At 35.8% G+C, this 15,885-nt stretch overlaps 1 protein-coding gene across 1 annotated transcript in view; it reads left to right on the top strand.

The window, feature by feature from the left end:
- The first annotated feature begins 4,648 nt into the window (after nucleotides 1-4,648).
- LOC145660540 (uncharacterized) overlaps nucleotides 4,649-15,885 on the top strand; it is a 58,674-nt gene continuing 47,437 nt past the window's right edge. The window contains exon 1 of the mRNA XM_081725733.1: nucleotides 4,649-5,049. Coding sequence (XP_081581859.1) covers nucleotides 4,792-5,049 — 258 coding nt within the window. The 5' untranslated portion in view covers nucleotides 4,649-4,791. The remainder of the gene's footprint in view (nucleotides 5,050-15,885) is intronic.

Here is a 15,885-nt window from a genome sequence, read left to right on the forward strand (position 1 = left end):
ACCTTCAAAGAGGAAAATTTGCAGTTATTTGTCCTACACTTTACCATTCGATTTCTGGAAATTTAGTTTTTGTGGTTTGGTCCCCTCCCTCGGTCAGCCCTTCATTTCATTTGCCGCGAATGAATGAAAAAGGGAGTGTGCGACTTGTTTCTTTTCTTTTCTCTCTCTCTCTCTCTCTCTCTCTCTCTGTTTAACTCAATGTGAAACACGAAGAATGTAGTTGGCCATCGTAATACTTGAATTGAGACTTGGCTCTTAACTATGGGTTTATTACTTCTTTTAACTATTTCTTAAGAATAAAAATTCAGATTTCATAGAGCTGTAGTTGAGATCCTAATTAGCTTAGTTTCATGAACAAGAAACAGGAGATGCGACTAATAGAATAATTCTGAATCAGGAGCGTCATTTCAGACTTCGCTTGAGGGGGACAAGAGCACCAGCAACATAAGATTTTCACGTGTTGTACTAGTATATTAGTAGACAATCGATTAGAGTATATGTATTACTCAAACTCTTGGGGGGGGGCAATTGCCCCCTCCTGCCCCCCTAAATGACGCCCCTGTTCTGAATGTCTATTACTTATTCACATTTAACGAATCGTTCCCTTAGGTGGGGCAAGGAAGCTGTCTTCTAGTTATGGTACTTACTTTCTCTTGACCCGCAGTGCATTATTAATATATCCATCACTGATTTAAGAGACAATTGACGAGTCTCAAAACTGTTCTAGTCCATGTGAAATAAAACTTACCTTACGTCAGATTAACAATTAGGAAAAATGTACCAAATGACAAGTTATTTCACATTAAAAGATTTTAATATGGCTGACTAATGTCTTCCCTTTAAAGTCTAATATACAATAATCATATTGTTTGCAGTAATACAGAAATCTAGATAAATTTATTTTTATAAAACATAATTTGCTTTTATGTCCATTTCTAATTTACTCGTTCTAACCAAAAAATTAAATTAAATCAATTATGTGTTCAAGTTTAATCTTTGTAGAGGATGATAAAAGAAATTGAATAATTATACAATTTTTCACAGTTGTCAATGGATAAATATGTTATAGGGTAAATCCGGTACAGACGAACCAAGGTCATAACTCGTAAACTGCCAACCAGAGTGCAGCGTGAATATTGGTGTAGTGTCATGGCGGATGTTTACTACACACTGTGTGTTTTCCTGAAGAAAAAGTACGCACATTTCTTCAGTAGACGAGATTTTCGATTTTAGGTAGGTCAAAAGTTTTTTTTTTTTTTTTTTTTTTTTTTTTTTTTTTTTTTACCACATTTCATTGAAAGCAATTTTTGATGTTGGTTTCTTCGGTTTTGGTTTTTACTTGCGCATTTCATCATAAAAGAATGTGTTAATGAAAACAAAGAAGTTTCCCGCTTTCAAAAGCTACAACAAATAAACCACCATTCTTATTTCTCCTTCTTCGAGTAGATGAACCATTGCCATTGTGAGAGAGACGGGCCACATAGGGAATACGAGGGTCGTTTCATAAATAATGCACACCATGGCAACACTGCGGAATGGATTATACAATTGAGGTTAAACATTTCGTCAGTTGAAGCTGAGGTCTTGAGGCAGCATGACGTATACTTGTGCGCTCTCTAGTGAACAAAGTGTGGTTGTGACAAGTGTTTAAAATGAAGGCTTCAGGTGTCTTGGATAACGTGTCTATTGAAGATCAGAGATCGTACGTAAAGATCAAAATTTTATCTCACTAAACACAATGAGAAAAAAGGTATCCTGGAGCTGGAATGTGTTGGCAGCGCCACACTACAAATGATATCTGGTAGCGTCACGTCACTGATCACGTGCACAGATGTTCCAAACGATTCGTTTGCACGTTGGGCCTTCGTGATTTTAATCTGAACTGGACAAGATAGTGTTCTCACATTATTCATAAGAAGTTTTACGTGTGTTTTCATCTGATTCCCTAATTTTTTGATCAATATATATATATATATATATATATATATATATATATATATATATATATATATATATATATATATATATATATATATATATATTAGCTAAATATACCCATTCTTCGCATGGAAGTCAAGGCCTGTGGAAGTATTACCCTCATTTCCGCGACCGCAAAAACTATGGATCTGAGACTAAATCGATCATTTTGGATTACTTTTACATGTCTCGGTATTCCCCCCCCCCCCCGCTGACTCCCGGCCCGCATACAACGGTAGCTGAATTTGCAAGTGATCGCTAACAAAAGTGTCACCATTCATCTCAGCGACCGCGAAAATTATGGATTTGACACTAATATCGGTAATTTTGGATTAATTTTACATGTTTCGGTATCCCCCCTTCCGCTGATTCCTGGCCCGTATACAATGGTAGCTGAATTTGCAAGTGATCACCAATGAGAGTGTCACCATTGATCTCAGCGACGCGAAAACTATGGATTTGACACTAATATCGGTCATTTTCGATTACTTTTACTTGTCTCGGTTTTCTCCCCCCGCTGACTCCCGGCAATACATACAATTGTAGCTGATTTTGCAAATCATCGCTAATGGAAGTGTCACTATTGGTCTCAACGACCGCGAAAACTAATATCAGTTATTTTCTACTACTTTTACATGTCCCGGTAAACGACCCCTGAGACCCCCCTGGATCGAAATTTGACAAAATCGTTTAACTCTGGTCTGGAGCATGGTATTCGTGACTAAAATTTGGTAACTCTCGGTCACTTTGTCTGGTTCCAAGCCGGTTCCGGTAAACGCCCCCCCTGAGACTCCCCTCTTTCGAAATTTGAAAACAACTTTTCGTCTTGATCTGGGGCCTAGGCCAAGGTACCCCTGACCAAAATTTGGTAACTCTCGGTCCACTCGTCTGGTCCCCAGGCCGCACACAAAATAAAAATTAAAAATAATATATAGAAAGATTTTCGAGATATTCGAGTCGAGTCGAGATTTTTACCAGATGTCTCGACTCGACTCGAGTCTCGACTCGAAAATTCGAGTCGAGAAATACGTTTGTCTCGACTCGTCTCGAATTTTACAAAGTGTCTCTCGACTCGAATTCGAATCGAGATATGTTTCGACTCGTGGGCATCCCTAATGTTGCCTAAAAGTTCGCATTTCTATTTACGTACAGATCAACAGTTTCTCTGTAACGGTAGGGTGGGACATGGAGAGATTTTGATCCCCCGCCAACAACTTCCCGAAAAAAATAAAAACCAAATGTCCCCTTAGGTTGCATTATAGAGAATTATTAACGAAAATGTTGAAAAACTGAGTTTTTTATATTAACAATTTCCAGCGGGCAAACTGCCAGATCCCTCACGCGACTGAGGGGAATTCCAAACCCCCGGAAGATCCGCCGATGCTCAAAACACGAAATTTATATTAAGGTAAGAAGACACACACATACATAAGAAAGAAACAATTCAATATGGCACATCAATGTATAAACTAGATGAACATCTTTGAAGACATGTCATTTTAAAAACAAAAGGTAGGAAAAGGATAATGTCGGTGTTGTCAACTTAGAACTTATTTCTACATAAGAAATAAAATCTTTTTAAGTGCAAAGCTATTCGTGAATTAGACCTACTGTGTATAAAAATGGATTTATTAGAGGTATTCAGCAGCTACTCTTCAGTGACGGTATGTATGGATCACTGAAAAAACAGAGGCGGTATGCCTTCATCACAGAAAAACCAGAGGCGGTATGATACACCACCGGATACCGTCTCACTTCGACCACTGATACTAATATTAACCAACTTTATCAATGAACATGAAAGTAGGGACATTTTAAAGTCACGACACAACCAGGTCTCGTCAGGATGTACATTTTCTCGGAAATCGGGTTTTGTGCCGGCAAAATTGCCAGGGGTTATAATTCTACCGAACAAAGTACTCGTATGCGGGATAATAAATGTGAAATCATTTGAAATGAAATGAAATTTTTGAGTTTTTCGTCCCATGGTTATGCTGGTTAGGCTAAAGGAGACTGTGATGATGAGAGATGAATGAAATGGTGGAATGAAAAAAGTGGGAGGAAACGGGAGGACCCCGAGAAAACCCACGCACACGGTGTTTGTCCACCACAAAGTTTACTTGGCGGGAGCAGGGTTTGAACCCGCGACCCCAAGGACGAGAGGTGAACGCTCGACCACTGAGCCACCGCGGCTCCCGTGATAACATTTGAACATTAAGGAACTATAAGAACTGTAAAAATAAAACATCTGTGGAAAATAAGCCAAAAACTAAGGGAAAAGAACAAAATAAAGATTAAGCCATAAAAAAAGATAATGTTTAATCCATAAAACTATTCAAAAAAGTGCAAAATCATGTGGATTTTCTTTCCTTTGAACTTACGAAAACATAACCTTGACTGAGCAGCCAATTCTTTTCCCGTCTTATTTTTCTTCTTCAAAGATATGAAAATAAATGAACACCTTACACTTATAAACTCAATATTATCTTTATTGATTATTTGGAATCATTATTTCGATATTTCCGTATTGGAATTTGGTCTGGTTTTATATTTGTATGAGAAAGGCAGTGACTACAAATTTCCGAGTAAACACTGTTACGTCACAACATTTTGCTCTTTTTTTTCTTTCTTCTTATACTGCTCTTCGTTTCCTCCTTCAGAACTGACGAAGAGAAAGACTACTTTAAGTCTTCAGTGGTAGTGCTCGCTGGTAGTTTAAATGTGTTTTGTTTTAGAACTCGCTGCCAAGCCGGTGGGAATATTGAAATCTCTTCTCTAAATTCTCAATCAGATCTTTTATTAAGTCCTGGAACAATGACTCTAGCTTTCAGTTTTATTCGGTTACCCTTGACTTCATGTATAAATCAAAATGTTGCTAGTATTACTGGTCGATGTAGGTATCAACTGTTGTGTGCATCGAGTTCTGTTTACGCATCTTCGAGGAGAGAGTATTCTGTGCCAAATAGAGAAGGAATTATCACTTCACCGTACCCCCCTCCAAACATTCCAAAGGAGACATTGACGCAGTACGTTTGGAAAGATTTTAACAAATACCCGGATAGACCAGCTTTGGTAAGTACTTACATTATTATAAATACCTTCTTAATTAGTTTAGTCCTTTCGCGTATACTTCAAACACATACACATAGGTCTATATATACAGGATGTCTCAAAAGTCCCCTGGCATAGGATAACTTTTATTATCAGAGTTACAACAAAATGTAAGAGAGGAGATACGATGTTTTCAATCGAAAGTGAACAAGTTTTGGTAATAGTATACAAGAGAACCCCCTGATCTGCGTTTCTTCTGTGTTCTATTACCACTTCTACATGAAATACCATAAATTTTCTACGTAGTGCAATAGTAAGAAGTATCCATGTGCACAAGACATGCGATATGCGTTAAATCTCCCCCCCCACACACACACAGTCATAGATAAAGTACAAGGGCACTATACATGCAGATATAAAGTACAGGTACGTTCTTTTTTATTTTCGTATCAGTCGATAAGTACATAAAAGTCTCTTTGTTACCCCCTTTGTAAGTTCGTACATATTCAGTGAATAATCCCTAAAAGTATGAGTGTCCTGCTCCTTCGGGAACTGATGCAGCTTTTTTTTTTTTTTTTTTTTTTTTCATTCGCTCAGACGCGTTACTGTCAGCCGGTGCCTTGAGCATTCAAAACCGGCGAAGTATCATCATTGCGAATGATTTCTCTTTTGGGTTTATTTATTTCATAATTTTGAAGAAGGAAAGGGAAGGGGAAAAGGACGTGAAACCAAAACAAAGGATTGGACAAAAAATAAAGATAAAACGAACAAAAAAAAAAAAAAAATAACTAAACTTAATGTTTGCTTAACTCTACTCTCATTTCTAGCCTTGTGAGATTTTGTGTGTTTTTTGTTTTATTGAGTTCGAGTTTGTTACGTGTGTGTTGTTTTGTATGTCGTATGTTTTGTGTTTTCGTGTTTACCTATTGGTCATCTTCTTATTTCTTCTTTTCTTCAGGTTTTCACTCTGTATGTTTGGTTTCTCTGGTTTCTGCCTGCATTTCTCTCCTGTGTGTTCTATTTCACATTTGCACTATTTACACTGGCTTTTCACCTTTATATTTTACCTCTTTTCACTATCCTGCATCAACACTACACTACACTCACTACAGATATTGACACTGACTGCTTTTGATGAAATCACTGACCTTCACTAACTAGTACTTACACTATGAAACACACACGCTACACTTACTTTTATCTAAATTTTCACATTTTCAAAACTTTTAATTTTCTGATACTTCTATATAAGCGTTTCCTGTTACTTTTGCTTTGATGCTTTAGTGTTCTCAGTTGCGTATCAATGCCAGTTTCCACCCATTTGTGCTGGCTTGAGGTCCAGGGCCCACTCAGAGCACTTAGTGCAGGCCATGGTCCGTTTTATCCCTCGGCCGGCACGCCCGGGATGGGCCGTCCTATTGGCAAGAGTTGCTGTATGTTTTATCTCTGAGACACTATCCTCGCTTCACCTCTACTCATGCACTCACGCAACATTCACTCTTGCACCGGAGTTCCTTTCCAAACCGAGAGGCTGGAGGTGCAGCACGCATTCTGGTCCTCGGCGAAAGCACGGTAATCCAGTGCTTGGATTCCAGGAGTCTTTTCTCCGGTCCGAGGACTTCTTCACACATTCTTCCACTTGCACTCATCCTTCTATTCTTCTTCTGTAAGTTTTTCGTCTTAGTTCGGAGTATTCATTTGTCAAATTTTCCAATTTTTTGCAGTCTTCCTCTACTTCTATTATTTCTTTCAGCGGTTTTTCTCTTATTTGAGTTCTTAGTTCTAAAATTTCTTCTAATAATGGACACCACATGACATGGTGCTCAGGAGTTCCTTCTTCTCCGCATTCACGTTGGGCTGGGTCTTAACTTGATTCTGTGGAGGTGTTGTTCGTATGGTCCATGGCCTGATAGATAATGAACCAATCCATATGTTGGGTTTAAGTGGTTTATTTTTAGTCTATCGACGATGCTAGGGAAAATTCTATGTAATCGTTGCGCTCCACTGTATTTCTGCCATTCTTTATCCCATAGTTGTATTATGTTGTCGTTAATTTCTTTCTCATCTTTTAGTTCCCTGTTAAAAATTTCTCTAATTTTCCTTTTCTCTTCTTTCCTTAGCCAGTAATTTGTTGCCCTTTGCAATAACACATAGTTCATTGGTTGGATACCAAGGATTATACAGAGTGCGCTATGCGAAGTAGTGTTAAAAGCTCCAGACATTCTGATTAATAGGTTTCTTTGTGGTCTATTGACTTGATTTCTGTAGGTCTTATTTCTTAATAGTCTACAATCCAAACGCTGGATGCGTACGCCATGGTAGCTGACAGAATAGTTTCTTGGTATAGTCTTAGTATTTTTAATGGTAGCCTGTATCTGTTTCTTGCAATAGTGGTCAATTTATTCGCTACACTATTTCCCCTTTTTACTATATATTTCAAATGTTCATCAAATTTTAGTCTATCATCTAGCGTTATGCCAAGGTATTTTATGCTTTGCACTCGTTCTACTCCTACTCCATTTAATTTTATAGTCGGACTTCTTTCTAGTTTTGTGCCGAAAATTAGATATTTGGTTTTCTTTGATGATATCCTTAATTTACTCTCCATACTCCATTCTTCAAGTGTTTCTGTTATCTTTTTAACTTTTTCTTCTAATTCCCTTCGGCTTTATGTATACTATATCCCAAGTTTTTTATATCGTATGAGACGTTTGTGCTGTACACTCTTTATGTGCCCCATGTTAAATGAAAATGCGTCGTTGCCATTTACCGGGATCCACAACATAAGTGAGTGAAGTTACTGTCTTTCAGTGAGAACATCATATTGAAAACATCACTTCAAATCACTTTAGATTGAAAACATCATATTTGGAGACGGTTACCCCTCTTACATTTTGTTGTAACTCTGATAATAACAGAGTTACTATATGACAGGAGACTTTTGAGACTGAGCAGGTCGTGTGAGTATAATGTTGAGCGCCACTTCCGCTGAAATTGAGTTAATAGGTTGAATGGGTTGGGATTCAACCATGGAACAGTATGTAGGTAGTTTAATTTTGGAAATAGACCTGCAGATGGCTGACTTGAAAGCATGTTTGGTATGTGTCATTGCATTGAATTGCATGAGAATGTTGAACCTTCTTTCTCAATTTACTTGAAAGAAAATGTGACATATCATTATGTTTCCCTATGCCGCTCCGCTCAGAGTTATTATGTAAGTTTTGTTTATTTACCATATGTTTAAAAGATAGAGGGAATACGTAAGTTTATCTTTCTAAAGTTTCTTGATAATCCTGATTGTCTAATATACACTATCTTTATTATAACATCCTGTAATCAAATACAAAAGTTTAAAAGAAATTAGAAACATTGTATTTTGAAGACTTTCGTGTAAGACATATTGTAAAAAAAAAAAAAAAAAAAAAAAAAAGGAAATAAAACTGAATATAAAATATAATTGATACTCATAATATACTTCTCATTTGTAAACAGCGGCGTCATTTGTAGAGAGCAGGGGAAATTGCCCCCTGAGTTAAGTATACATAAATCTTATATATTTCTTTTTTAAATTTTAGTATACATATGTTTCTTTTTTAAAATTGATCGTATGGAAGAAAGGGAGGCTTGAATATTTTTTTTTACCGATATCTAGATCTCCGAAACTATTAGACGTAGAACCTAGAAATTTTGTATATGGATATTTCCTGACGAAACTGAGGAACTCAATAAGATTTACAGGTCAAAAAGGGACTTTAAAATTTTTCCTCCACTTTTAGCAAATCTTCGGAAAGCTTGGACATGAAAAATTGTAACTTTGTACAAATATTCTCCTTGAACTTTAGACCGAGAGTAATGCAAAGTCACTCCTGCTGGGAAGACAGGGACCTTAAACTTTTCTTTCAAATTTTACCAGTTTCTTGGTACTCTTGACTATAGAACTTAATATTTTGTACAAATTTGCTCATTGAGTTTTAGGCTGAGAATAGGACAGTTTCACGAAAAGTGAACTTAAGGTAAAAAGTGAGTTTGGACTATTTTTCACTGTTTACTAGATCTCCCAAACAGTTAGATGTAGGTAATTAAAATTTGCTGAAGATGTTTACCTCACACTCTAGGCTATGGATAAGATAAAAATTTCTGAAATTCGAGATCTAAAAGGGCGGAAATGGAGATTAAGCCTATTCTTGACCAAGGAAGTTGAAATCCCCTATGACGGAGCTTTGAGTACGTAATTCTGCCTCGAAACGTACATAGGTTTATTGAAAAGTTTTACAATATTATTATTACAAATTTATTGTGAAACGTTAAGTATACAGCCATGAAATTTGTATACGGTATGTTTTGATATAAAAATATGAATGTCTCATATAAGAAGACTGGCTAATTATCAAGACTGGGAAAAGACTTTTAGAAATTTCAAGTTGAAGGATATGTACTTTGAATAACAATTTCCAGAAAACGGAGAAAATTTTCCGATTTTGTGCGTAAGAAAGTGATTTTCAACTTAACTTTGACAAAATAGGCGCCTTTAAAAATGTATAGTTCGGGATTATAGAAATTAACTAAAAATCTGCCTAATGATTTCTATGGATTTGAGTAAATTCCCTACTTCTGGTTGCGAGAAAATCACTTGATTCTGTCTTGACGTAGTGAAAAGTTATTTAGAAACAATTTAGATATATTTGTTTGCATAGTTCTAGTGAAATCAAACTTACATTGACAAGTATTTGAAACTACAAAAATGTACAGTATATAGCTTTCAAATATTTCTCGTATTTTTTTTTTTTTCCTTCTATGCGAGGAACGAGTATACTAATACAAAACATATGTCGGGAAGAGTCTTGCCTCCTTTTCTCCAAGCAAAATCTGAAATGACACTGTTGTTTAAAAATTTAAAAAGTAATAAAGAATTAAATATTAAAATTTACTAATATACGCAATTTGGGCATTCATGTTTAAACATCGAAAATTGAAGTACGTGTGAAAGGAAGTATCCTCAATCAATATACCAGAGATCGAACTAAGAATCTTATGAATATAGTTAGTTAAATTTACTAATTTGAGTCATCTATTTGTATATTAATTCTAATGTTTCATTACTGTCACTCTGTTAACAGTTGGAAGTGGAGAGCGTAGTTTATCAAAAATAAAACTTATTTAAGTCCTCCTACTGGCAGGATTCGCCATGATTTAAATTGAACATGAAACATATTTAAAAAAAAAAAAAATACTGTATTCTGGTCTTAGTTTTCATTTTGCTAGTATAAACGGAAGAAAAGTTGGCTGATACCGAATTGATTCCGAAACGGACGAATTGATTCCCGTTAGCTGACAGCGGATTTACCCCTAGCGTACAAGTTGATTCCCATACCGTGCGATTCCGATTTCGCGTACCGTACCGATTCACGTGTGCCAACCACATCTTGGCTGCTTGTGAAGTTGTAGTTAAGCAAACTATCCTAAATAATCCCAACTTTCAAGTTTTGAATAACTCACTTGATAGATGCAAGTTGCAATATAAATTTGAGAAATTGTATACAGTGAACAAACTACAGAAAAAGAAGAAAATTACTTTTGACTCACCATTTCCGCTACTTGGAAGATGCTGGAGTAAATATGTCAACTTCATTTGCATCACTAAGCACACCACTAAAATATTTTCAATCACTGAACTCAGTCATTCACTAAACACAGTCAGGAAACACAATTACTAGCAAAGATGCCGCGGACCACCTATTAAGAAACACTAGTTCACATGCATTACACATTTTTATTATTACTCTCATAACTTACGTGCTAAGTTGCAACTGTCAAGTATAAGTAATAGAATTATGTACATGGGAGAAACTTGTAGCAGATTTGCCGAAGATATTCATAACGGGTAATGGTAGACTAATCATTTGTTCTTCTATATAGTTTTGTTTGTCCCGCATTTTTTGGGAGTGGTCTTCTTCTCGCTTCTCATTTTAACATAAGTTTCAGACTGAACGTCCCTTCAATGTTTCTATCAGGTGGAAAATGTTTGGATGGGGAGAGTAAAATTGAGTGTTCAGTTTAGAGTGGAATGCTTCGCAACAATTAGTAGTACGTTCAGAACTACTATTAAAGTGGCCCACATTTTGGGTGGGAAGTCGCTGTTTGCGAGAATATAGGTGTCAAGTAAATCATAAAAAAATCATCTAGTTTTTCATGTGTAGGTTTGCGGGATATTAGATCTTCTACGAAGCAGTCTTCAATTTGATCTAGTGGGAGAAGAGGCAGTCCAAACAAGGTTTCGAGAAGTGCTCCTAGTTCAGAGTCTTTTGATTTAAAATCATTTGACAGTCCCAAGGGTTGAATTTTTCTCCACCATGACTGACCGAGATGGAATCTGCAGCCCTTTATAGTCGTTTGGGGCCAAACGTAAGCAATTGCTTGGTGGATTGCGTTGAGTTGAGTTGATTTTGGGTTTAACGTCCCGTTCAGCAGCGAGGCTATATGAGACGTGGACCTACTGATTAACGTGAAATCCGAACCACATGATTGGTGGATTGCGGTCTCAAAGTCAACGTATATAATGTTTCGATTGGTGATATTTTTAATTAAGCACAAAGTTTCCTAGTATGTCTCAGAGGTTTTGTTTTGGGAGCAAAAAAATGCCAACGGGAAATAGTTTTTCTGATTTACACCGTGAATTATAAATATTTGGTGGAACAGCTTAGGGCAGCTCTTAAAAGTCCCATTTACATATAAAGTTTTCGAATTCTTAAGAAAATTCCAAATTACTTTCACACGAGAAACCAATAATATTCTTTTCAGAGTCGTTCAGAAACAAAAAGTTTTCGCCCCTATTGTGTTGAAAACATTTTTCTCTAGGGCTTCGTGCAGTTCTTTTAAGTTATTAGGTAACTTCGGAAACTTGTGTGAGCGAGCAGCATTAATATTTTTCCTAATTCGAACTAAATCACGTGTTGTAAGTTGTCGATATCACTATTAGCTAACTCGATACGTATGAGTATGACTGGGCGCTCACACAAATTTTCTACAAAACACTTACATTTTCTTCTCGTACATTTATATCTTTCAACCCCACCCACGAGACACTTATGGAAACAAAATTTGTAACCATCTATCATCAACAGTTGCTTGCCCTTTTCACTTGGCATCACTTCAAACTCCATCGCTGGCACACAATGAACTGGTTTCTCGCAAGTGAGTAGCGACACCTGCAGGAACTGTGTGAAAGCAGCCCGGGAATCAACACCGACATGAGGGTTCGTAGTGTTGGGAATCAACTCGGCTCGTATCGTTAGACAAACTTGTCGAATATGGGAACCAATTCGTACACTACCAAAACCCCAAGGGACGCAAAACGGCAGCAGCGGAAAAGTTCCTTCTCACAAACAATATAGTAACGATCTATATCTAAAAGTAACAGTGTAGTTAATAATATGTGTTTTATAGTTCTGCATTCTCCAAGATGATGTCAACATGAGGATAAAATAGTGGTGATCTAGAAGGTGAAAAATGACGGGCCCAGCCAGAACCCAGACTATTCATAGGTTCATGAGTTTACTATAAACTTTGAAAAGTATATAAATAATACCTTAAATTATTTTTGTCATTAGCCCCCCCCCCCCGGATTTGGGCTAGATCCGCCACTAGGATGAACTAACTTTATATCTTTTTGTTTTTAATTATCAGCGTCGGTGAGAACTTGATGCACTTGGCATAGCATAATTCTTGTAAGCTTTCTGCTATTTTACTCTGTATCGAATGAATAGACTAATATGCTTAGAAAAAGGTCCATATACTTACAGTACATAATTAATAATAATAATAATGAACTGACAAAGTAACCTTTTCGCTTCACTTAATATCACTTCGTCACAAAACATAATATCAATGAGAGTGAGAATTAATCATTTCAACTAGAAGTTTTTCGGATGAATATAACACTTTCTAAATTCCCTATTTGAAACTAATATTAAGGTAAGTAAACTTGTACTGGACATGACTTACACTTGGGCTTACAGAATAAAATAATATCAATTAAGCTACAACCATCAATTGTTTAAATTTAGCTTTGAAAATTTGTGCATTACCTTTGAATTGAACCTAGAACCATGAACTGAAAGCAAGCATGTACAGCAGCACCGCCATTACTTTCTCTCTTTAATTTACCAGTTTGGTGTATGTCTACAAGCTGAAAAAAATATTTAAAATGATAAAATTAGTAGGCAAATAATGATGTTTTCTAAATGAAACTTAAACCAACGCACTATATTTTTAGTATTAGGCTGCATTTATGACTCACCATTACATTTTACATTTTCTTCAAAAAAGTAAGATGACTAAAAATGAGCATCCTTGTCATTTAATGATGAAAAGCCTCTCTGTCAATAAAATGAGGGGAAGGGGTAAAGAAAGAAAGAAGAAGAACTTCTAAAAATGGGAAAACAAGCATTTGACATTACTCTTAGATGAAATGCAAATAAATTCTTAACAGTTCTAGGTTGACGAAATCAGGAAATCTAACACTGAAAATAATATACCGTATTTACTCGCGTAATTTTCGCACTTTTTTAGACGAAAAAATTGTTTTGAAACAAGGGTGCGTAAATTATGCGGGGGAAAAATTAGCCACATCAGTGAACATCATCTAAATTTTTCCCGTCAAAATAACACGAAAATACCGGTACACATTTTCTTTGTCGCAAGAATTGACAACAAACAACTAATACTAAATTTGTAGAAAAATAACATTAAAAAATTGATTAAGTAGTGTAGTTTCTTACCTTACAACAATGGCTTTGCTGCGTTGCCAATTGTTCATTAGCTACCGTAATTGATTCCTGGAAAAATGCTGTTTCACAAAAAGTTTCCGCGTGCGCAAATTACGCGAGGAAAATAAAATATACAGAAAATGCCCTTCAAAATTGGGATGCGAAAATTACGCACGTATTTACGGTAACATCGACTTTTAAAAAGAACAGCGAAAAGAAAGGACGTTCTTTTATAAGTTTGTAATGAATAGTAGTAAATATTTTTTAAACAACTTACATACAATACCAATGCATTAACGACATTTGGTACCTATACCATCTTGATCATTTAGTCCATTAACTGTGATTTCTTTGAAATGAATTAAAATTTTAATTCTGAGATTTTGCTATCTCTTTTTTTTTTCAAATCTAATTAAGTACTTTACGCAAGGATTTTGTATTACTTTAATTACATTTAATATTACTTAAATTATTAAATATGAAAATTATATATATAACGGTATTAATTTTCAGGTGCTAACGGACATTTAAATAGATTTGAAGAAATAAATCAGTAAAGTTAAATAATTAAAATTCGAGTTCATTTTAAAGGAAACAAAAAATAATTAGATCAAAAGATCCAATATATTTCAATCAAAAATTTTATTGTAGGCCTTATATCTGGAGAACTACATATAGTGTAGCCAAATCTAAACTATCAGTTAACTCAGTATGATGTGCTTATTCCGTAGAAAATACGAAAACTCGATTTAGGGGCTGTTCAAAAATTTTGTAGCCCCTGATCCAAAAACTAATTATTGGCCAAGATCGCAATCTTTTGATCCATTTTTCATTATTCCTAAAATTCTTGTTCTTAATATAAATCAATGGGTTAAAAATCAAAGATAGTGCAAACCGTCAATAAAGTTTTGATAAATAGGCCTAATATTACTGTAACATGACATGTTGATCGTAATATTCTAGTGAAAGAAAGCCTCAGCTTTGAGAATACTTTCTAGATAAATAATTATATTTCGGGGATGTTTCTCCATCACCAGCCTCTGGAATATGAATGGACTTGTCATTCAATATTATCAACTGTCAAATACACGTCTGTATAAAAAGTGGGAAATGTAGCTCAAAGGTAAATTAGTAAATAAAACACAAATTCATTTACTATAAAGTGAAGCAGATGAGGATAAGTCATAAGGGTTTACAAGTCTGGAGTTGTCACTTAACTGTCTCGGAGATATTACTGTACCTTCGTGTTGTAGATCCAAGGACTCGTTACCAGGGCCTTATTTAGCATTTTGGCGCCCCTAGGCCCAATAATTTTTTCCGTCCCCTAGTCTGGTTAAAGTTACTTTCCTAGAAACCTTTATTAAAAAATTACAGCCAGTTCTCCCGTGTTTAAGATCAATGTTGTAACGAAGTCGATGCATAATGTTGAAAAATAGTTTAACTTTACCAACAATTATTTGTTCCAATGAACTTCAAAATCAGAATGCTTTATTAGCCTGATTTTTTAAAATCAATTAAAAAAATATGTTAAGTTATGGCTATTTATTTTTATTTCTAGATATTTTTTATTTTTTTTTTCTCTCGGCCGTGCGCCCCCTGGGAGCTTGCGCCCATAGGCCCGGGCCTACCGGGCCTATTGGGAAATCCGGCCCTGCTCGTTACATTATGAATTTCGCCACAAAACCTAGTTTCTCTTTTACAAATAGTTACCCTTCAACTTTAGTCACTAGCATTACCAAAGAAGTCATTAATCGGTAATGATAATTCAAGTATTTCTTCTAAAGTGCAAGACCATACTCTTCTTTCTGTGCTTCTTGGAGCTCGAAACTCTAGACCGGCAGAAGAATCCTCGGCTATTCTTCTAATTATCCTCTTACTATAGACAGAAAATTGAATACATCAAATTGAATACGTTTTTAGTACATTAGTTGAAAATGTAGTGAAATCTTTGAGTTTTACGTCCCACAGTTATGACGTGTCGGCTAAAGGAGACAGTGATGATGAGAGGTGAAAGAAATTGTGGAATGAAGAAAGTGGGAGGAAACGGGAGAACCCCGAGGAAACCCACGCACACAGTGTTTGTCCTCCACAA

This window comes from Thermobia domestica, chromosome 9 (assembly GCF_964235325.1).
Source record: "Thermobia domestica chromosome 9, izTheDome1.hap1.1, whole genome shotgun sequence".
In the NCBI taxonomy this organism is placed as follows: domain Eukaryota; kingdom Metazoa; phylum Arthropoda; class Insecta; order Zygentoma; family Lepismatidae; genus Thermobia; species Thermobia domestica.